The sequence below is a fragment of the Bombyx mori genome, chromosome 19 (assembly GCF_030269925.1).
Source record: "Bombyx mori chromosome 19, ASM3026992v2".
Lineage (NCBI taxonomy): Eukaryota > Metazoa > Arthropoda > Insecta > Lepidoptera > Bombycidae > Bombyx > Bombyx mori.
This window is the reverse complement of record NC_085125.1, coordinates 7,042,439-7,065,142: the sequence shown is the minus strand read 5'-3', so window position 1 is coordinate 7,065,142 and position 22,704 is coordinate 7,042,439. Positions and strand designations below refer to the sequence as shown.

Here is a 22,704-nt window from a genome sequence, read left to right as displayed (position 1 = left end):
TCGAAAAAACTTAGGGGTAGGTACACACGAAAATCTAGTAACTACCATTAAAAACAACAAGTCTTTTCTTTAGGTTTTTTTTTTTTTTTTGTCAGGAGGAAATCGCCGGACTTCCGCCCTTCACTGGGGATGGAGGGCGGGGCATGTCGGAGTCGAACCGACTAAAACCTCCTGTCTCTCAACAACCAACGTCCAAACCTCGCATGAGACAAAACTCATGAAAAGGCAAAGGGGGGAAAGTGAAGCGTTTAGTGCGGAGCACATCTCTCCCATCACCCTCCCCCTCGGGACGCCGAACTGGCGGTCGTCGGCGCCACGACCACCAGCCCTCTCGGTCGGCAGGCTATCCGAAGCCCGCCTAGATGGCGCCGTTTAGAATGGTCTATCCTACGGAATACCCCGCTGGGTCAGAACCAGCGTGGGTCGAGGATAGCCGGCCTTCCATCACCCGGATGCTCTTGCGTAAAACGCGTGCAGAGCAGCTTGCACGTCGTCTTCTTAGGCCCCCTTCGCCGGGCCCCAGACCGACATATGAGGGGGACCCGAAACACTTAGAGGGCCAGGGCTAGGGCGAGATCCGCCTCCCTGGCCCCCGCTCGACGGCGGCGGGCCTGTGCGTCTCTCACGCGCCCCGCCGCCTCCTTCTGCGAGATGGTGCACTCGCAGAAGTCGAGCATCGCCTTCCACGACTCGTCGTCACCGAGCATCGATGCCACAACACTCGGCAACGACAAGTCGTTTCCTATTTTTGCGACGAGGACACGGCGCCACCCCTCCCATGCGGGGCAGGCGACGAGCGTGTGCTCCGCCGTGTCCAAGTCGCAACCACAATGGTGGCACTCTGCCGTCGGCTCGGCTCCGATCCGGTGCAGGAACTCACCGAAGCAACCATGTGCAGTGAGCACCTGCGTGAGCCGGAAAGTGAGGCGTCCTCTGTCACGATTCACCCAGTTCACAAGAACCGGGCGAATCGCCTCGACGGTCCTACGACCAGCCGAAGGATCGGCCAACCGTCTAGACCATGACTCCAGCACGGACCGCCGAGATTGGGCCCTCCGCGCTCTGACCACACTGGGGCTGGGACGCGCCACGCCCCGGACACGAAGGTCAGCCCGCCACTGATAGTCAGCAGCGAGCGCCTCCGCCTCCAGGACCCAAGGCGGCGTCCCAGCCAGTACACATGCCGCCTCGAAAGAGATGGTGCGATAACCACGGATGACCCTGACCGCGATGGTGCGTTGCGGCCGTTGCAGCAGCTTCGCTACTCCCACGGCCAGGGACTGGCCCCACACGGGCGCCCCGTATAGGGCCATTGATCGCACCACCCCTGTATAGAGACGGCGCGTCACCTGGTCAGGCCCCCCAACATTGGGAAGGAGCCGGCTTAACGCGCCGGCCACCCCCAACAAACGAGGGACCAGATTCTGAAAGTGAGCACGGAAAGGTAGGAAATGAATTATGTTTGCAATATAATTTCTAATGAAAAATATCAGAAACGTTGAACGCTCAGCTATAGATAGATGATGAATTAATAGATGATGATAAATTATTTGTGGCAAAAAATTTACAGAACCCGTGCGGAAGCCGTACCACCACTAATTGTGAATCTTCAATTAAGGTGTTACTATTTTATTGTTTATATCACCTAACATCAATTACCTTAACACAATTCGTATCAACACTGTAAGTATTTTTAATATTAAACAGTCTTTTCGTGCACTGATGATAGGTTACCAAGTAATTGAAGTTTTAACAGAAATAGTATTATTCAGATCATGACAGATTCTCAGAAATCTTTAATAGGACCCCCGAAAAGAATGTTGGATTTCCCATGAATTTAAAGTGGAGTGCTGCCAGCTGATATATTCAATTTTGTTAAGTTTTCGGACTGTGTGGGCGTTTTAGTGTCTATTGAGTATCGTAAAATACCTAAATTGGTAAGTTTTTATTAATAGATACATAAAACTTTACGTAGAAACGTGATCTTTAATTGTGTATTTTGTTCGTAAGTTTAATTTTATAGCTGCTTTAATTTCGTTTGAATAGATAATAGAATGTTAAACAAGTTACGTAAACCGATTAATACGCATTTCATATTGTTCATCAGCTACTTTAAGCTAATTAATTAAATGAGGAGACTGTGTGAAAGTATCATTATATAACAGAACGTTTATCTTTTTGAGTTTTAAAACTAATCTCGTTTTTAAGATATTGCATAGCTTTTATCGTGGGCCTCGAGCGCGGCGACCGAGTCATGAAATTCCGTAACGAAAAAGACCTAACACCCCTCACTCCGCCAACCATGTAGCTCGCGTTCAACACATTCACACGTTGCGCTTGTGTAGTGTTTGTGAATAAGCGCGTGGCGTGACGTCACATTGCATGCGCATCATGAAAAGTCTGCCCATCTCTCTCTCGCGCGGTCTAGCTTATGAGTTTGAACGGGACAGTTAATGTCGTATTTCACTTCAAACATTTCAATTCGCATAAATGTTTATCGTAGACTGAAAAAAATCAAAACACTATTCGTAAAGGACAATTCCTTCACATCACTTACAATCAAACTACAAAATTGTAAGTTCCCAGACCATAAGTTCATATTTTGCGCAAAGAAAGTAAAGTTCTATTTTTTATTTATTAAACTACATATTTGGAACAGCACCAACAGCATTAACCAAGAATTAGATAGACAATTATAAAATTTATATTTAAAATAAATATATATTTTTTGCTAGCACAAGAGGGTGGTCGAGCTCACGGCCAACCTGCTGTTAAGTGGTTACCGAAGCCCACAGGCATCAATAAAGTAAATGTCGCCACCCACCTTGAGACATAAGTTCTAAGTCTCCGTTTTATAGTATTTTAAAGTTGTATAATATTTATATTAAAGTGTAAATTCTATAACTACCCTATTAAACGTCTTGCAAATAAATAATAAGTAGGAATTTTATCGAGTTCTATTAATTGTTTAATTAATTTTGTTGACTGTTTGTCTAACTAACTATAAAGACAAATTAAATAGTCAAACATTGAACAGTTTCATTCAGAATAACACCGTTCGTCTAAGTAGTTAGGTGGCGATAATCTTTGATCTTATACGCATACCTGATTTAACTGGCGCCACTAACTGTTAATCATTGTCGGTTCGATCAATTACTTACAGCAAAATGTTTTCTAATAAATTAAACATTAAATCTTATAATTTCGTTCTAATGGGAAAGGAACTCCATTATACTATATTAGGAATGTTTTCTATAAATTAAATTTGAGTTTTATATTTATTACGGCATTAAGGGGTCAATGATTTCAAGGCTCACTTGGTGTTAAGTGGATGACGAAGCTCATGAGGTCGAAGCATGAGGTCGAGGCGTCAATTGTGTAGTACTATTTATTTTTATTGCTTAGATGGGTGAACGAGCTCACAGCCCACCTGATGTTAAGTGGTTACTGGAGCCCATAGACATCTACATCGTAAATACGCCACGCATCTTGAGATATAAGTTCTAAGATCTCAGTATAGTTACAACGGCTGCCCCACCCTTCAAACCGAAACGCATTACTGCTTCACGGTAGAAATAAGCAGAGCAGTGGTACCTACCCGCGCGGACTCACAAGAGGTCCTACCACCTACTACTCTACTACTCTTCTTGGTCGTGTTCATCATGATTGTTGATCTTGGCTGGCGGTCATCAATTTAGCTCATTCGTACATTCTGTCCAGCGAGAGTTCCCATCCAATTCCTCACAATTACATAGATTTTTGGATGCTTTTTCGCTTTTATAAAACTACTGGATTTCCAACCACGACTGACCTCTCAAAGCTGTCGTCGCCCCTTCTCACAATATGGCTAAAATAACTCATAAGAGGCTCTACGTAGATTGTAGACAATCGTACGTTTGTAGAATGTTGTCAATTATGTCCTAAATATGAAAGTCACAACGACTTTGCGGCCCAAATTAGAAGTATGGTACGGTCTACCCGTACAGAGTCACAATTCGAACGGCGACTGTGAGCAATTAAGTTTTTCTTTCAATATACGAGTCTTCGCCAAGATGAAGTACGACAATTCTTAACTTTTTCTGCCTATCTAACTGCTAATAGCTTCGAGTGACTATTCTGGCTTCACTTTGATTGATGGACGGGATCACAGGGCTCAAACCTTAGAAAACAACAGTAAAGAACTTAATTATAAAGTCCTCTTAACCATATTTTTCCTAGGAAATATAGTTTTCCACACAAGTAAGAAAACTACTTATCTTTGCATTAGAAATAAATATTTATGTATTTATTGTTTCACAGAAAAAAGAGATAGCACGGAATGAAAATAAAACATTAAAAAAATTATCAGCCTTTAAACCTTTGTTTACTGGTATCTATTCATAAATGTGTTCATGAAATATACGGTGTAAGCCTTCGGGAGGAAGGCATGTATGTATATGTATTTTATGTATCTGACGATAATTTCGCTTCGGCTCCTATTAACGACTGTTGTAATAAAAGGGTTATTTAGCTCTATAATGTATTCGCATAACAAGATATTTCAGCAATCAATCGACGTTTAAAACAATTATTAATGCAGCGTATAAATTGGTCAAAACAAACATTATCCGGTAATCAAAATAATGACCAAAACAATTTGTGTAACTTGAAATTTAAAACCACGAAAACGGGGTAAATGCAAATTATTCTTCATAAATAATGTAAGAGTGATTATTATGGTGATAAATATCAAAGAGCACGAGTGATTTGTCCGTGCAATTTGATCCAAGTACTTCAACAGAATCTATAGTCATTACCACAAAAGAGGGAAGCGTTGATTTTTTTTGTACAAACAACTAAGAAACACAGTATACTCGTAATTGTCAACGTTATTCTCATAATATGATAGTAGAATGTTGTATTCACCGATTGGTGTTTACTCATCTGTAATGCGGAGTGTGGGTCTATGCAAATAAGTGCCACTATCTTTGGATGATATTGTGATATCTACAGACTATTAGCGAATAAAAACTTTTTTTTAATATCCATATTATCAGTTACATTTAACATAAAATTCTGACTATAGATCTATGAATCAAATTACTCAAAGTAAATTGTTCCAACCTTACAAGCCGTGAACGATAATTTCGAAAATGCTTGTACCGGACAAAAGCAATGACTCACATTATAATACTAATAATACGAATGTCTTTAATGTCCTTATCGATCGCCTTCCAGGCTTAGTCTTAACGTAATTCAAACATCACCAAATAAATTCGTAGTAGTTCTTCTTCTTCTTCTTCTTCTTTGTCGTTTCCTCATTACTGAGGGTCGTGACCACCTTGGTCCAGTTTTTGCACCAGCTTCCTCCAATGCTGCCTGGATTCGGCCTGCTTAATGGCGCCCGGGACGCTGGTGTTTGTGGCCTCCTTGATAATGTCCGTCCACCTGGTTGGCAATCTTCCTCGACTTCTCTTTCCTTCCACGTGACCTAGAACTATTAATTTTTCCAAGTTCTCTGGATTTTGTCGGGCCAAGTGTCCGAAGTACTTGAGGAGACGCTGCATACAGATTGTGGATAGACGGTTCTTGACGTTTAACTCCTCGAGAATTGACACATTTGTTCGGCGCTCCGTCCATGATACGCCCAACATTTTGCGTTATTATTCGTTGAAAAAATCGCCAAGAGAAACAAATATATCTGTCCTCGAGCAACTTCGTATAGGAACGAGACTGTCGATGATTTGCTACCAGAAGGTTCTTGGTTACTTTGGTCACATTGCTCGGCGGCCACCAGACAACCTTGAAAGATTGATTGTGGTGGGCAAGGTAGAAGGGAAAAGGCCCGCCGGCCGGCCACCAAACCGTCGGTCGGATCAGATAACTGCGGTCACTGGACTCTCTGTTGCGAACGCCCTGAGAGAAGCCGAAAACTAAAGCAAATGGAAGCTGATGGTACAGAGAGCCACGAAGGGCTTTCAGAAACACGACCTTCAGCAATGAAATATTCGACTAAGAAGAGAGAGACAAAACCGCTAAACATTATTTAATTATTAAAATTATTCTTAATCATAAATTCCTTTGATTGTTATCAAATGCAATTATGTGATACAGTACGTAACACATATCAATATTTTTATAATATACCAATAATATATTTTTAATCATAATATTTATGTGCGTGAAAACAAGCAATAAATCATAATTGTATTTATAACTAGTAGTAATATTTTTGAAAGACAAACACAAAATTCATTGAAATGCTTAATGCAGTATTAAACCTATTCAAATAGTCATAGTAAAATAGGGAGATAGGGTCCACTTAATTCCCACTAAAATTAATTTATATTAAAATTCAATTAAAATTAAAACTACCTCAAACTACAGTATTTTCAGTCATACTCCGCGATGCTGTATGTAAGGGCGATATAAAAGTTAGAGTTTTGACACAAATAAAATCCCTCAGCGGCTATGAAAAGAGTTACTCTTCGGTTTTTATAAAATGTAAAACTCGAACGTAAGACCGAAATGTAAAAATATTTTAATCATCTCTATAAATAGCGAAAATCTTGGAAAAAAAAAAAAAAAAATGCCTGCTTTATTTTTAAATATTCGCTCGCAGGTTAGCTAAGTTAAAAAGTTAATAATCTTAACACCTCATTAGTATAACAATCACGAAGAAAACGATACATTCATAAAAAAACGACGAGTAGGTATACATTAATTGAACTTAGAGTACGGCATTAAAAGGTGACGAAGCAATGTCAAATTTACTACTATACAAAGTTGGTATTGCCTAACTACCTAAACATACATATCTCATATACATATGATCACAATTGTTATTTTGAAAACAATTTAAGTTTTGAAAAAATTCTAAATAATTTTTATTGTTAACTACCTGACCCGGCAGACTTCGTAGTGCCTCAATCGATAAATAAAAGACCTAAACTTTTGTATAAAATAAACTTCAAACAAACAAAAGAAATACGTCCGACGGTGATCACATCAATTTTGTTTTTTATTGTTATTTTATTAAATTCCGAGCATTTTCATATTTATCTACCTTTTAAACCTTCTCTGGACTTCCACAAATAATTCAAGATCAAAATTATCCAAATCGGTCCAGCCGTTCTCGAGTTTTAGCGAAACCAACGAACAGCAATTCATTTTTATATATATAGACGAACAGCAATTCATATATATATATATAGATAGATTAACTCCTCAACAGTGTTCATTTTACTGGTTCCTATTTACATAGCTCCACCGTTACGAATTTTATTTTCATTGACGCTCTAAGGATAATCGTTTTCGGATACGATGGTACAGTAGTAAGTAGCGGCATTAATTACTGGTGGGTAGATCGCGATTTAAATCTAAAAGGGTAGAAGTTAATTCTACCGCGTAATGAATTCCAGTTTGAAGAGTGGGTGCCACACATGTCGTGATGCTTATGAGCTCAGATAATCACTCACAGCTATTTGAGCATTGAGCTTATCCAATAGTCCAACACGATAAAAACAGTAGGAAGGATTAAGTTACTGATAAGAATTGCTAGGACAAAACTTTTTTTTTTTTTTTATTGCTTAGATGAGTGGACGAGCAAACAGCCCACCTGGTGTTAAGTGGTTACTGGAGCCCATGGACATCTACAACGTAAATGCGCCACCCACCTTGAGATATAAGTTCTAAGGTCTCAGTATAGTTACAACGGCTGCCCCACCCTTCAATCCGAAACGCATTACTGCTTCACGGCTGAAATGCTTGTTTGTATCGTAAAGGGTTCGATTAATAGATTTATACATTTACAAACCATGAAAGCGTATATTTATAGACGATTAAAAACAATGTATGTCTACCCAAAAGTACTGCCGATGTTCAGAGACAAAGAAAACTGCCTTTTTCATTGGGTTGATGAGTGAACGAACTCACGGACCCCCTTGAGTTGAGGTTACCGGAGACGTCATCACAACGTGCATGCCGCCAACCTTGAGACATGAGGTAGAAGTCACGACTATTTTATGAAACGGCTTTCTGACCTTTCCATGTCTATCAATCAATAATGTGGCCAGAACCTGGTCTGCACTACAGGCTTCCGGTAAAAGTATATTTTATCTAGAAAATTTGAATGCCGCTGAATTCGAATGACCGAAACAGTATTCCGCGACCATGACGGGACTCATTGTTCATTCATTCATGCCTCGCAAAAGCTCAGAACATGCATGATAATATATACATGGTACTTATAGTATACACAGTACAACGTAACATGCATTTTTGTTTCACCAATCTCAGAGGTCGATGCTCTATACGTGAAGAGTGCGAAAATCACTCGCAATGTTAATTGAAAACTGCTAACTGTGTACGAAGTGCGAAAATGGAAGCAATTTTTAAATATGTACTATACGGTTATTTTTAAGCAAACATAGACAGCGCTACTCTTTTTATCTTGTTTGATTTTTTATGTAACCGCCCCAAAAGATGGATAAAGGTTTCTAGCGTAAAGTGTAAAGCCCATTCTTGAAACTGAAACAGGATTAAAGTATTAAGGTAAATATTTTGAAATTCTCAGGATCTAAGGTATAAGATGCGAAAAGTCCACGCCGATCTTTTTTTCTGGCCAGGGCTTAAGGGGGCGCGCGGGGCATGTGGGACTTGACGATCTGCTGATGTTGAGAGCAGACCGCGGTCCAAGGAGTTTTAGGGCCCTACCGCACTAAGCGACTCCGCTGCACTCTTACACCCGACGTCCGGTCTCCGTCCGGGATCATAACCCGGTCAAAGTAGAGGGGTTCCCGCGGTCAACACTACGGTCAGACTCGCGACGCCACCCCGAGGACGCCCAACCGACGGGTCGTCGAAGCGATAATCGACGACCAATGACGCCGGTCTCCGCGGTATGGCAGCCCTACTAGGCCGCCCGGGCGATGCCGCTGGTATTCCAGGATTCCCTGCTGGGTCTGAATTAGCCTGCCGGGTCGGAACGCGATACACCGCCGACCGGGTTACTCTTCCACAGAATGTTTTGCGACGACAACGACACGGACCGCATCGCAGACCGCAGGTCCCAGGCAGGTCCAGAACCCAGGGAGGCGACCCGGCGAGTACGCACGCCGCCTCGAACGAGACGGTGCGGTACCCGCGAACCGCCCTGACCGCAATCGCGCGCTGCGGATGTCGCAAAGCGGCGCCGCGACGTTGTCGCGGGTCAGGGCGTGGCACCATACGGGAGCCCCGTACAGTGCCATTGACCGCACCACCCCCGTGTAGAGGCGGCGCACCACCATGTCAGGTCCCCCGACGTTCAAGAACAGTTGACTCAGCGAGCCGGTTGAAGCCATCCATCGGGGATCCAATTTTCGAAGTGAGCACGGAAGCTCCAACGACCGTCCAATATGAGTGAGATACCGCAACCCAGTCGCATCGTTCTCGACGCGGACGCCTCCGATCACGAGGTGGGCCCCCTGAAGCGGCACTCTCCGGGGAGTACCATGAAACAATAGGGCCTGGCAATTATCGAGCGCCACCTCCATAGTCTTCGGATACTGCCGATGAAGAAGATATCTACGTCGTACCCTAAGTCCTGCAGATAAATGAGATACTTTTGATGTAAACACCTACTAAGTAACATTAAACATTATTTCTAGGGTCGGCAGACTAAAGCACATAAGTCAAAATTTTCAATTTATTTTTTATTACATCATCGGTTTACATTTTGCTCAACACACAATCTGACTAAAGCACATAAATGAAACTCAAGTATTTCATGGTGTATTCAAGCGGCGTTCTGTATCAACCTTATCAAATCCTAATATAATCAAACGAACTAAAAAACATAACTGGACTTATGTTCTAAGGAACCCCACAAGTACAAAGTTATTAACGTAAGAAGTCTGACTTATGTTATAAAGAACATCAAAATCTAACATTTCTTTAGAGAAAGTGGTTACTTAAAAATATTTATAACGTAAACAATACTTCGGTAAGTGGTTTTAATTTACTAATGTTGTCGATTGTGCACAGTTTGTTGGTTAGTTGTGTGTGAGTGCTTGAGTATTTTAATTATTTAAGATGAATATTCAAAGAGGCAAGAAATTAGTTGAAATGGCGTTATCCACTCATCTGGAAAGCAATGAAGGTATATTTTCACATATCTTCAAAATTATGATTTGCAAATTACGTAATCATATCAATATTATATCATTATAAATAGATAATTGTCTTGTCCTTTTTTAGAAAATGTAAATCAACAATCGATTTTTGAACACAGAGAACCTAGTAGTAGACGATCCTATACAGTCAACATCATCAGGTCAAGTCAGTAGTTTAACATACTATTCTGTACTTGACTTCTCTAGTGATGATTCTGTAAGAGATCCATGTTATGAATTACCGAGACTTCCAATCAAATCAAGTTCAAGTACTTGTGATGAAATTTCAATGAATCCTAATGTGTCTCCAAAAAAGAGTATACGTACTATAAAAAGAGAAAAAAAAAACGTAACTTAGGACAGGCATACAAAACTTTAAAAAGAAAATGTATATCAGATCGCACTATGAAAAAAAAAATTGTTGAGAAAAAACAAAAAAAAAAGCCCGCTGAGTTTGTTTCGCCGGTTCTTCTCAGGACTGTGGCTTTTTTTGGAACCGGTGGTAGAGATAACATTGTTATTTATATTTTGACATTCAACAAGTGTGTTATACTGACATCTAAGTTGAAATAAATGATTTTGAATTTGAAAGAGTTAGGGGAGGGCGGAAGTCCGGCGATTTCCTCCTGACCAAAAAAGAACGTATACCATTAACCATGCCATATTTACAGAATATTGGCAAATGGGATCATATGCAAAAATATCTGCATACTTGGCGTCTTTAATGGAAATTCAAGATAAATCTAAGCAAAGAATACGAGCTATTGAACCTGAAAAGCAAAAGCTTAGAATGAAGACATCAAAATACTTTTTTACTGTGCATGGTAAACGTGAACCTGTCTGCCGAGGATGTTTAATGAAACCGTTAGATGAAAGTGACAATTTTATAAAGACAGTTGCTATGATAATCCATAGGGGGTTCTCAAACTGATGATATAATATCTATACAGCCATTACCCATATCCATCGAGAAAAAAAATGATTTAATTTCGCTGCTCCCTTTATTACTAGATATTTTCCATGAATTTTACATAAGTCTTCCCACGTTGGAAACTTTACGAAATACTGATCCAGATATTTTAGAACTCGATGAAGAAGAAGAATTTTAATTAAACATTGAGTTGTTATTTATATTTATGACTTATATTATTATAATATATATTTTAATTGTTGAACTTTTTCACTTAACTCATACTATTATTGTGTTCCTTATAACTTAAGTCATCTAATTATTAAATAATCACATTTACTTTAAAATATTTAATTTTAATAATAAGTTAGTGTTATAGACTTATATAATTCAAATAAACATTATTTTGTTAATTTGTTAATAAGATTCTAAATAGTTTTTTTTAATTCCTGTAAAGTACAGTTTTTTGACTTATGTGCTTTAGTCTGCTGACCCTAGATTTATTTACTCAAAAATATAATAGTAAAAAAAAAAATTAATCACTACGATTTTTAAATTCCAGACGTTAGATGCAAGACGTTAATAAAATGACGAGATGAATAATTAAATGTTATCAAATCTAAATTACTATTACTATAAAGACAAGAAGGTTCTAGGTTCAGGACACATAATATTTAATAAAATTTCACTTGAATTTGTATTCCTCCGTGCGTCGTGTTCCTCAGTGCTGAGGATCGTGACCTTTACGGAATACATACGTAAAGGTTTTCTTGAAAAAATTGCTAGTGGTGGGCTCGTGCGTCCTTCCACAGCAGAATTTCAGAGGCGATTTAGTTCCTCTGGGCTACTAAAGAAATTGCATTACTAGTTGTAATAATACTAGGAGATGTCATGTTCTGAGCACGAACTATAGAAACCCACAATCCAATGCGTTCTTGTTCAATGGTGAGACGGTCGTTCCGCTAACTCATACATAGATGGGTAATCAGCTCATCTGCCCAAGCACGACTATAAAAATAGGCAACGTGTTAAAAATAAATAATAATTAGTGGCTAAAACTGTTACACTGTAACATAGGTAATGCTTGCCTTTTTTTTTTTTTTTTCGGGGGAAAATCCTCGTGGACTACCTCCGCCTGGGGAAAGGCGGAGGGGCGTGCCGGACTCCTACCGGCTAAAACCACCCCGGTGTCCACCCACACGTGCGCGCAGGGCCGCGGGAATCCAAATTCTTCCGCAGCAGGTAATGTTCGCCCTAAGTCAACTAATCAATCTTGTTGTAAACTCATTTAAAATAATCCAATAATATTGGCTCGATCAACGTTACGACAGTTGCTTCATCGAATAAACCATTCATTTAACTATTACAATTGAAATTTAAACTTTACAACGTTACGAAAGACGAAACAGAAACGTTTGAATTCACAGGGCAAAGTACAAACAATCAGGGAGTACCATTGGACACGTGATGTTTAATGAAAGTAGACAATTTACGATTACAACGAACGCGTCCTTGCTACAGCAAAGATTGAGTGCTTTATAGAGCAACGTCACAGGTCCAATAGGCAATTCAGCTTAATTTGCAGATGCAAATCGTGTCAAGAGTAAACTAGTAGAGCACAGCTTAGATTCAATTTAATATCGTTATGGTTGTTGTTTTTATGACGGTGTTGTCCTTCATGACATTTATGCCGATGCACAAATCACAGCCAATGTTTGTGATGTGATTTTTGTGATTTGTACGAATCTACGTGGCCAATACATCAAATTTGGTCTTAAAATTCAGCAAACCAGTTTTTTGTGTGACTAGAAATGTAGTTGTACTCTTTATTACATATAATTAAGCTTATAATTTTTAAAGCATCACATTTCGCTGAATTCATTGATAATTTATAATAGATATAATATTTTGAAAGCATGAAAAATTACCATTTAGCGTATTTTTTTATTTTATAAGTTCTGATTTTATAATACAATGTGGTGCAACTTTTATCAGTTATCACTTCATTCCCTTTTCGAATACTGTAGGTAGAGTATGGCAAAACAAAAAAAATCACTCGGTAGATCCCGCTATATTTCTCATAGTTGCTAAAAAGTAAATAATCTGTGCCCATAGGAGTTAACTCAAGATAGTCGTCATTTCAATATGTTGATGTCGACAATTTGTTTGTCGAAAGATTTTTTCAGTAACCTCTCAATTTTAAGTACGAATGTCTTGACTGGCTATTACAGTTCATACGTTAGGTATATAGAAACTTCTAAAAATGTCATCGATTTTTAAATTAGAACAGTGGTAAAGTGTTTTTTTTTTTTTAAATCAGAAACTATGTTATGGCATGCGGGAAATGCATTGAATCCCAACGGGTTACGGCCCAACCGATAATTTTCTAGTTACCATTCTATGTTGAGTAAATATGTGTAATGATGTTTGTACCCTTTGATGGTCGGATTGGCTTTTGAGAGCCTGAGTGGAAAACCAAACTATATAAATAATTTGCATAAGCATTAAAATCGAAAATTGTACAATCTAAGTTTATAATCGTCGAGGACTATATTTTTTTTTATTTATTTCCAATTCTCTAACGATTTCGCTTCTGATGAACTTCGTGAAGTCCTAAAGAATAAGACGGCCGGTGCATTCGTATCTACCGATGCAACGGTGTTCGAATCCAGCAGGCGGGTACCAATTTTTCTAATGAAATACTTACTTAACCAATGTTCACGATTGACTTCTACGGTGAAGGAATAACATCGTGTAATAAAAATCAAACCCGCAAAATTATAGTTTGCGTAACTATTGGTGATAGGACCTCTTGTGAGTCCGCACGGGTAGGTACCACCACCCTGCCTATTTCTGCCGTGAAGCAGTAATGCGTTTCGGTTTGAAGGGTGGGGCAGCCGTTGTAACTATACTGAGACCTTAGAACATATATCTCAAGGTGGGTGGCGCATTTACCTTGGAGATGTCTATAGGCTCCGGTAGCCACTTAACACCAGGTGGGCTGTGAGCTATTCCAACCATATAAGCGACAAAAATAAAATAAAAAAGAACTTCAGAAGTTCTAAAATAATAATAAACAAAACTGACATAATCGTTCACAAAGCTAAACGCCTCCTCTAGTCTAGAACAAATCGATGTGCAATGGACAATGCACAATTTCTGAGAAGGTAGTTGAGATTCAATTGAGGCGCGGATAATTTGCAGCGGTTGCCCATAAGGCTATTGTGATTGTAGAATAATTGGGCCAATTCGTTCACCGCAAACATTGATGTGCGTTGATGCCCAGATGTCAACAATCAGGACTCATCGACCTTGCAAGACCTATTCAATTGAACATATGTACAGTACAAATGGTTCGTTTCGTATTGAGAAGATGGAACCATCATTTTATAAAGAGAATTTGGATTATCATCATTGATTCCTGATATGCTTATCGAAATTGTCGATAGAAAATTTTCTAATTTGAGATGAATTAGTATAAATTTATCTCTTTAAACGTGGTTAACTACTGATCTGACTAAAGTTACCACTTCGCATACACCTTCAAAACTCTAGTCTAAGCATGATTTTATAATTCTTGTTTAAAATAGGCTTCGAACTAGTTTTAAAATTGCCTTGATTCTTACCAAAAGAAAACGGTGTGATAGTTCATTGTTCCATAACAGGATCTACGCTTACTATTCATCGCAAATTTAAAGCATGCTAATCATCTAACTTAAATCTAGTTACACCATATACATTAAGGTCAAAACGCCTTTTTCCCGGCATGAGTCATAACGTCATTGTATGGTGTTGATTACAAAATTTTGGGTGCCTTAGTAATTTTTGGTCATATCCGGTTAGTAACTTCTTAAATGTATCACAGCGTATCAACAAATTCTATGTATAAGGAATAACGATTATTATATTATATGAGTACCAGCAACTTACGATCGTCAACCGATATTTGCTAGTTGAAGAATAATAATTACAATACAAAATAATTAAAATACATATTATGTATTATTATTATTAGTTAGAACGGGTGTACCAACCAATCTGCTTATTTATACTAATGCGTTCTGGTTTGATGAGTGAGACAGACATCGTACTACATAATAAAGACCTCTTATCTCAAAGTGGGTGACGGCATTCACGTTGCGATCTCCAGTAATCAGCGGCAGTCTCCAGTAATCAATTAAATAACAAATGCTAGTCGGTTTGTCTAAAAATAAATACTTATTCGCGCTAGATATCATAGAGCATAAACTGAATGGTGTATATAAAATTTTGGAATGTTTTGCTTATCTATATATTAATACGTGAAGCAAAAACTTTGTATCCCTTTTTACGAAAATTGCGCGGACGGAGGAGTATGAAATTTTCCACACTTATAGAGAATATAGAGAAGAAGTGCACAATGCTAATATTTTTTAAAAATAATGCATAAAAGATACATTAAATCAATAAAGAAAACATTACACACACTACATACCATGTATTTGGCGCACACACGCATGCATACTATAGGTATTTATTGTCAAACTTTTGTTCTTGACGTCGTTGTCAAATTGAGAATAGATTAAATATTGTTTGTCTTTTTTAATATTTTTTATAGTGTAGTCTTGGCGAAATTTGTATAAAATACAATCATAATAGTGTACAAATTTACAATTCCAATTAATTATAGTCGAATTTCGACTACTACGGGACCCCTAGTATAATTAAACTCACCTTACAAGTACCCTGCACACAAATAGCAGGGAGTCCGTCTTGAGTACAAGGGGTGCCGTCGTCAACTATGGACAGAGTCGCGTAGAATTGTTGACCCATAGGCCTACAATTCAAAGCACATGGCGCATTACCTGAAATAAACCAAGAAAAATTAAGATGGGTCAATTTTTTTTTATTGCTTAGATGGCTAAACGAGCTCAAGGCCCAGCTGGTGTTAAATGGTTAACGGAGATATCTACAATCATAGATATCTACAATGTAAGTGGCGCCACCCATCTCAGGATGTGAGTTCTAAAGTCGATGTTCTTACAGTACTACACTCTTTACTATTATAGATGTGGGTGTTTTGAACTTATATTCGTACCAACTCACTAAATTCTGGTCCAAAGTAATTTTACATTTAATTTTAAAAACATACTTGATTTATGTCTGCATCAATAGGTATATATCATATAATACAAAAAAAAAAAAAAAAAACATGTCCGCTGAGTTTCTTGTCAATTCTTCTCAGGACGGAGGCTAGTTTCTATGAATTAGCGGTAGTTCTTTTGACGTTCAACAAGTATGTACTTTCATTTATGTTGAATAAAAAAAAATTGATTTGATTTTATTTGATTTGATTTGATACACCGTGATGTATATAGTCGTACCTAGCTTACCGTGAAATAATTTAGCAATGTTAGTAAAATCAAATAAACAAAAAACAACCAATCTCGCTTCCTTGTAACTCTTCAAACATACCGTCAACATATGGAATCCATGTGTAAAACCTTCCTCTAAATGGTCTTCTATCAAAGGAACTACATTGTTCTGCGCGCGTATTCAGAACGCCTCCTGCACAAGGCTGTAACAAAACATAAAAAAAATTTGAGAACTGTAGTACAATTTTTTTTTTTTATTGCTTAGATGTGTGGACGAGCTCACAGCCCACCTGGTGTTAAGTGGTTACTGGAGCCCATAGACATCTACAACGTAAATGCGCCACACACCTTGAGATATAGTTCTAAGGTCTCAGTATAGTCAGTATATGGTGGAGTAACGACCAGTTAAAGGTCGCAGGTTGGTTATTGGCAGTTCCGGTATGGTTATTATGGCGAACCTTACGAGATGATCAATGTCTAGTAGAGGACGTCAGTAGAATGATGATAGTTAAAGTTATTGGTCTATCAGTCCATACAAGAAGGATTAAACGAATACCGATATTTCCGTAAATCGGTTTCATTTAGCATAGGTCTCACAGATATTTTTTTTTAATGCCCTTGTAGGCAGACGAGCATACGACCCACCTGATGGTGAGTGGTTACAGTCACCCATGGACTTCAGCAATGCCAGAGGCAGAGCCAAGCCGTTGCCTACCGCTTAATATTCTCCACAAGCCTCTTTTAAAGAAGGACATGTCATAGCGCTCAGGAAACACCGTGAAGGGGATCTCATTCCATAGCCGGATGGTACGTGGCAATGATAGTTTAGATGTCAGAACTTAGAAAAAACTACATTAAAAGATTTCCTTATGATATATGTATTAAAGATATAGCAAAATGCGTGTCTATTTGTAAAATTGCAAAGGCAAAGTAAATAAACCTACTTTAGAATTTGTCGAATGCTATTTCACTTTCAAAGTGTTACTACAAAATACATAACAAAAGCGTGACATTATTAACTGGCAAACACATTTTCTGTGTCAGGAGTATTTAACACCATACAGTCGTTAAACAATGGAAATGCAAATTTTACTTCTGTTTATTATCATCACTAAATCAAAATCTACATAAATAAATGCGTACAAGAGATTTTAGTACAAAATATTCATTCCCTACTAACCCTAACCTACTAAAATATATATTATGTATACGTCTTTGCCATCTAAATATAAGATAGCAGGTACATATTAACAGAGCGAAACGAAATGAGTTATTAATTGAAAAAATGCACATTGTCTATAACTATAGCATGATATTGTTGCTATAACAAAATTATTTTCTTGTAGAAAATTATTTATTTATTTATTACACATGAATTTTCCAGCTCATATACGAACGTAAATCTTTCGTTTCTTAAAAATTTATCAAATTTCGTTTTTTTTTTAAGTAATTTGAATTAAATTAAGTAGATCAGAGGTAAAGGAAGATCATGGAAATCGTCTGAGTGACGCGGCTAAATTATTGACAACAGAATCATGCTTTGAACATCTCGCTCGTAAATAATCGTCCTACATAGAGCACAGAGGTTTTTTTCTAATCGGATATCCATAGAGCAACAACGGATATTAACGTGGATACAACGAACTGTCACTGTGGGATCTTTACTGCCTATTTCTACTGCAAAGCAATTATGTGTTCCATTTTGTATGGTAGGATAGCCAATAATCAAATTCATTATGACACATTGTTATTTCTAAGGGCTTCGGTATTTACTTAACACCAGGTAAATCGTAAAATCTTATTTCCTCAGCAAATAAAAGAAGTTATTCAAACCACACCAAAAACTTTAGTCGTTTGTTATTAGTCTTGTATATCTGATGTCTTGATTTATCTAAGGTTATTATTAAATACATTATCGTATACAATAAAGCTTCATAAAATTTACCTAAATTTAGGTATACAATATTTAATTTTTTTTAAACTATTGCATAACTTTTATAGCGGGCTTTGAGCGTGGCGACCGAATCAAGAAATTATGTAACGAAAATAAAACCTAGCACCCCCCACTCCGCCTACCATGTAGCTCGCGTTCAACACATTCACAAGTTGCGCTTGTGTAGTGTTTATGAATAAGCACGTGGCGTGACGTCGCACTGCATGCGCATCATGAAAAGTCTGCCCATCTCTCTCTCGCGCGGTCTAGGTTATGAGTGTGAAGGGGACAGTTAATGTTTTACTTTTGTTAATGTTTATAAATATAGCGTGGTCTTATTTTATTACTGATTTAATATTAAATGATTATTGTCTAATTATAATTGCATATTTTGATAAAAAATGCTATGCAATAGCTTTACCGCGGCAGTCTCAGAGTTTCACAGGTGTTTTTTTAAATAAGAACCTATTCTAAAGTAACAACCAAAGTTATCAAAGCATTGTTTCACCTGTGTGTTGCACTCGTGGTATCTTCTGTCGACCCCAAGGCATCCTTTGTTGATTTGTCTTGTAACTCGAACTGTTAGGACAGGTGTCGTTTCGTTACTGTTCACTTGAAGATTACGAGGTCTGTAACAAATAAGGAAACAAACATAAAATTTAATAATAACTTTCAAAAAGAATAGGATTTTTAGAATTAATTATTAAAGTCCTTAATTCAAGCCTTTTTTTTTAGGTCAGGAGGAAGTCGCCGGACTCCCACCCTCCACTAGGGATGGCGGGCGGGGTATGTCGGAGTCGAACCGACTTAAACCTCCTGTCGCTCAACAACCCACGTCCGAGCCTCGCATGAAGCAGAACTCATGAAAAGGCAAAGAGGGGAAAGTAAAACGTTTAGTGCGGAGCACATCTTTCCCATCACCCTCCCCCAATGCTTATGTTATGTTAAACGTAGGCAGATGGATTAATAAAACACATATTATACTTAAAATCAAACATTTTTCTTTTTGAAAACTTGTGTTTTTATTGGACAAAATGGTTGTATAAATATTGGTGTACTAAGATAATCATGTATTGCTAACTATTTATAAATTTACGCGTAGGCAGAACAACGAGATCTCTTTCAGCCCAGTGTTGGATCTAGCCTAGATTGCACAAGGATCGTCACAACGGGTATTGCGCTGCCTGCATCCAGTAGGTTCTCGAGATCTTAGGCTTACTTTGTGGGAGGTCTACCGACGCTACGTCTTCCTCTACACCGCTGTCATCCGAAAAAATTTTTCTCAGTGTACATTTATTCTACGAATAATGTACCCCGTCTAATGGCACTTCAATTTTAAATACTTCACATAAGCTTTTAAATAGTTCACTTAATACTTCACTTAAATTTGTTGTCAAATTATTATTGTCCACCTGATGGTTGTCTGGAAGATATCGCTCTTAGCGATAAGACTGCCAATTGTACTTTTTTTGTATTTAATGTTTTGCTTTTTTTTTTGGTATGCAATAAAGAATAACCTCTCTCTCTCAATCTCGCAATCCTTTGAGCTCTGACGGTCATCATGATTCTACTGCAAATCTCCTGATTCAACCTGTCCTGTCTCGTAGACAATTTCCAAGCACAGCCCCCTCTCTATCGCTCTTTGGGTAACCTTGAAACTTCTAAGCCTATGAATTCATTCTCAATCATCATTTTCTAGTAGTAAAGCCTGTTGTCAATTAGCAGGAATTTACACTATCCGTCCTGAAGCGAAGCTGTCTCTCATTTCGGTCTGGTGAACTATAGAACCGAAATCTCAATTACATTGAGATTCAAAAGTGCGTGACGGAATTTAAGGCGTTTTTTAATTTAATTTATTTGATTCTAAACTAACATTAATCAAATACACATTCAATCGTATCGCCAATAGTATACAAGGTATTGGCGACAACTAACTCAGAGTCTGATTACCCGCAAGCCATATAGAGGTGAACGCCCCTAATTGCGTTGAATAATGAAAGCTTTAGGAAACAGACATTTGAGTCCTCTATTATCAAAGGTGGCAATCTGTGCATTTGAACAAAAAAATGTTATTGATATGTCAATACAGATTGATTTGAATATAATCGTCTCCTTCAAAGAATACGGTTCAAAACCTGCATTAAATAAAGGTTAATACTTAACCTGTTATTTATCTAAGATGTCGTTCAGAAGAGTTTTGTGGCTGCCAATGGAATACAAAGTCAATAATTCGTTTTTCTGATTTACCAATAATTGTCCAAAAGTCACATTGCCGGCTTTGATACTAGTCTACTCATTTACTAGTTGCACAAATCAGACGTAAATTAACAACGAATAATAAATTTTCGAGCATCGCTCTTAAATACTATTGTTTCTTGCCGTAAACACGGATAGACTCTTACAATTCGAGAAGGCGGCACGACATGAAAACCCTCTTGTCGTGGCCGCTGGAAACTACATACCCGATCCTGTAGACCGAATGGTAAACAGTCGAAATCGCCCAAAGCACGTCATTACGGATCCTCCCGATCCATTAACGGTGCTTTTAGGCACAGGTCACCGTCCTCGTCGAACCCGTCGCTTGCGACGAAGGGCTCAACGAGCGAATTAACCCATAGACACAGCCCACTGAGTTTCTCGCCGGATCTTCTCAGTGGGTCGCGTTTCTGATCCGGTGGCAGATTCTGCGAAGCACTACTCTTGCTAGGGTCAGTGTTAGCAAATTTCCGATTTGAGCCCCGTGAGCTCACCTACACACGTTAGGGTGAAGCTGAAATAGCCTCTCAAGGCTATCAGCATAGGTAGGAATAAAAAAAATTGAAAAAGCAGTAGCATTAAAATATCTGAAACTCATTAAAATTAAATAAGTGATAAAAAACCCATTAAATAGTATTATTCATAATGCAGTGATAGCAAAAGTAAAAACGTTTCCTTTCTTTTTAGATAATATTTATATTGTTTTTACTTCGAATAAATTTACCCTGACTATGTCATCTATGTATTTATGGTCTTCGTCAAACATGTAATCCTTACCTTTGTTTGATAGATATTGATTTTTTACAATTATTATATTTTACTAAAACCCCTATGCTTATTTCTTAATTTATTTTTGCTGTATCGTATAATTATTAGCAATCCACAATAAAAATATGTCGTAAAATAAATTCATTCACAAGACTGGTGGTAGGACCTCTTGTGAGTCCGCGCGGGTAGGTACCACCGCCCTTCTTATTTCTGCCGTGACGCAGTATGCGTTTCGGTTTGAAGAGTGGGGCAGCCGTTGTAACTATACTTGAGACCTTAGAACTTGTATCTTGGGGTGGATGGCGCATTTACGTTGTAGATGTCTATAGGCTCCAGTAACCACTTAACACCAGATGGGCTGTGAGCTCGTCCAACCATCTAAGCAATAAACAAAAAAAACAAAAAAAAACTTTATTACATTGGTTCGTAATAAAAAGGATAAATTAATAACATTTGACGATGAGCTTATAATTGTGTATTCTTTTAATATTAATTATAGAGTACAATTTGATTTGCGTTTAACTGGATTTTATTTCAATTTGGCCGTTTTCACAAATCAAATTGATATCGCATCAATATACTGGTATATGTGTACTTTATAGCTATCTCCAAACAACTTTAAGAAACGTACTGTGCTTGTAAGAGGGTCACATGTTTTAATTTTATGTAAGCCGCTTTGAATATTCATGTCCGGAGAGTAAAGGATTAGTTCCATCTGAACCGTTTATCAAGTACAAGTTAAAAAGATAAGTATAACTGGATCTTTAAGTTTCTTGGCGCCATTCAGAGATTAAGACTAGGAGGCAAATTAAATTGTAAGTCCTAAGCAAAACTTTCATTTCCAGTAGCCGAGGTTTTATGCATTCAATTATGTTGGATTTAGTTAGGGTAGAAATAAAAGAACTTACGTCAAATCTTATTTACCAAAGCTTATAATTTTTTTAACACGTTGACTGCCATGTAGGTCGCCAGAACCCTGCGTGGCGCACTGAAGTCATTATGTCGATTTCTGTTACTAAGCGTCTGCATGGCCTAACTGTAACTTCTTTTGTTGGTTTTAATGTATGTTCTAGTATTTTAGGTTTCTTAGAAATAGATTCACTCTCGGCATCTTCAAATTTCTCTTTTCTAGAGCCTACTAGATATTCCGGCACCTTAGTAAGAAGATCGAAGAGAGAAATCGACATAATTACTTCAGTGCGCCACGTAGGGAACCGATGACCTACATGGCAGTCAACGTGTTAAATGGACAGACGAAACAAGGGCCTTTTGTCAATTGAATACTATAATATATGAAATGGTGGTGCGTGAACATACAACTACGCAATTTTTTTTAATTTAAAACGCACC

General features: G+C 38.0%; 1 protein-coding gene across 2 annotated transcripts in view; it reads right to left on the bottom strand.

Moving 5' to 3' along the window:
• Positions 1-22,704, bottom strand: part of LOC101742424 (thrombospondin type-1 domain-containing protein 4) — a 90,009-nt gene that overhangs the window by 39,851 nt on the left and 27,454 nt on the right. For both annotated transcript variants that reach the window (XM_012696559.4, XM_004933331.5), the window contains exons 5-7: positions 18,839-18,959; positions 16,498-16,600; positions 15,757-15,887 (exon numbers count right to left, since the gene is read on the bottom strand). In XM_012696559.4, coding sequence (XP_012552013.1) covers positions 15,757-15,887; positions 16,498-16,600; positions 18,839-18,959 — 355 coding nt within the window. The remainder of the gene's footprint in view (positions 1-15,756; positions 15,888-16,497; positions 16,601-18,838; positions 18,960-22,704) is intronic.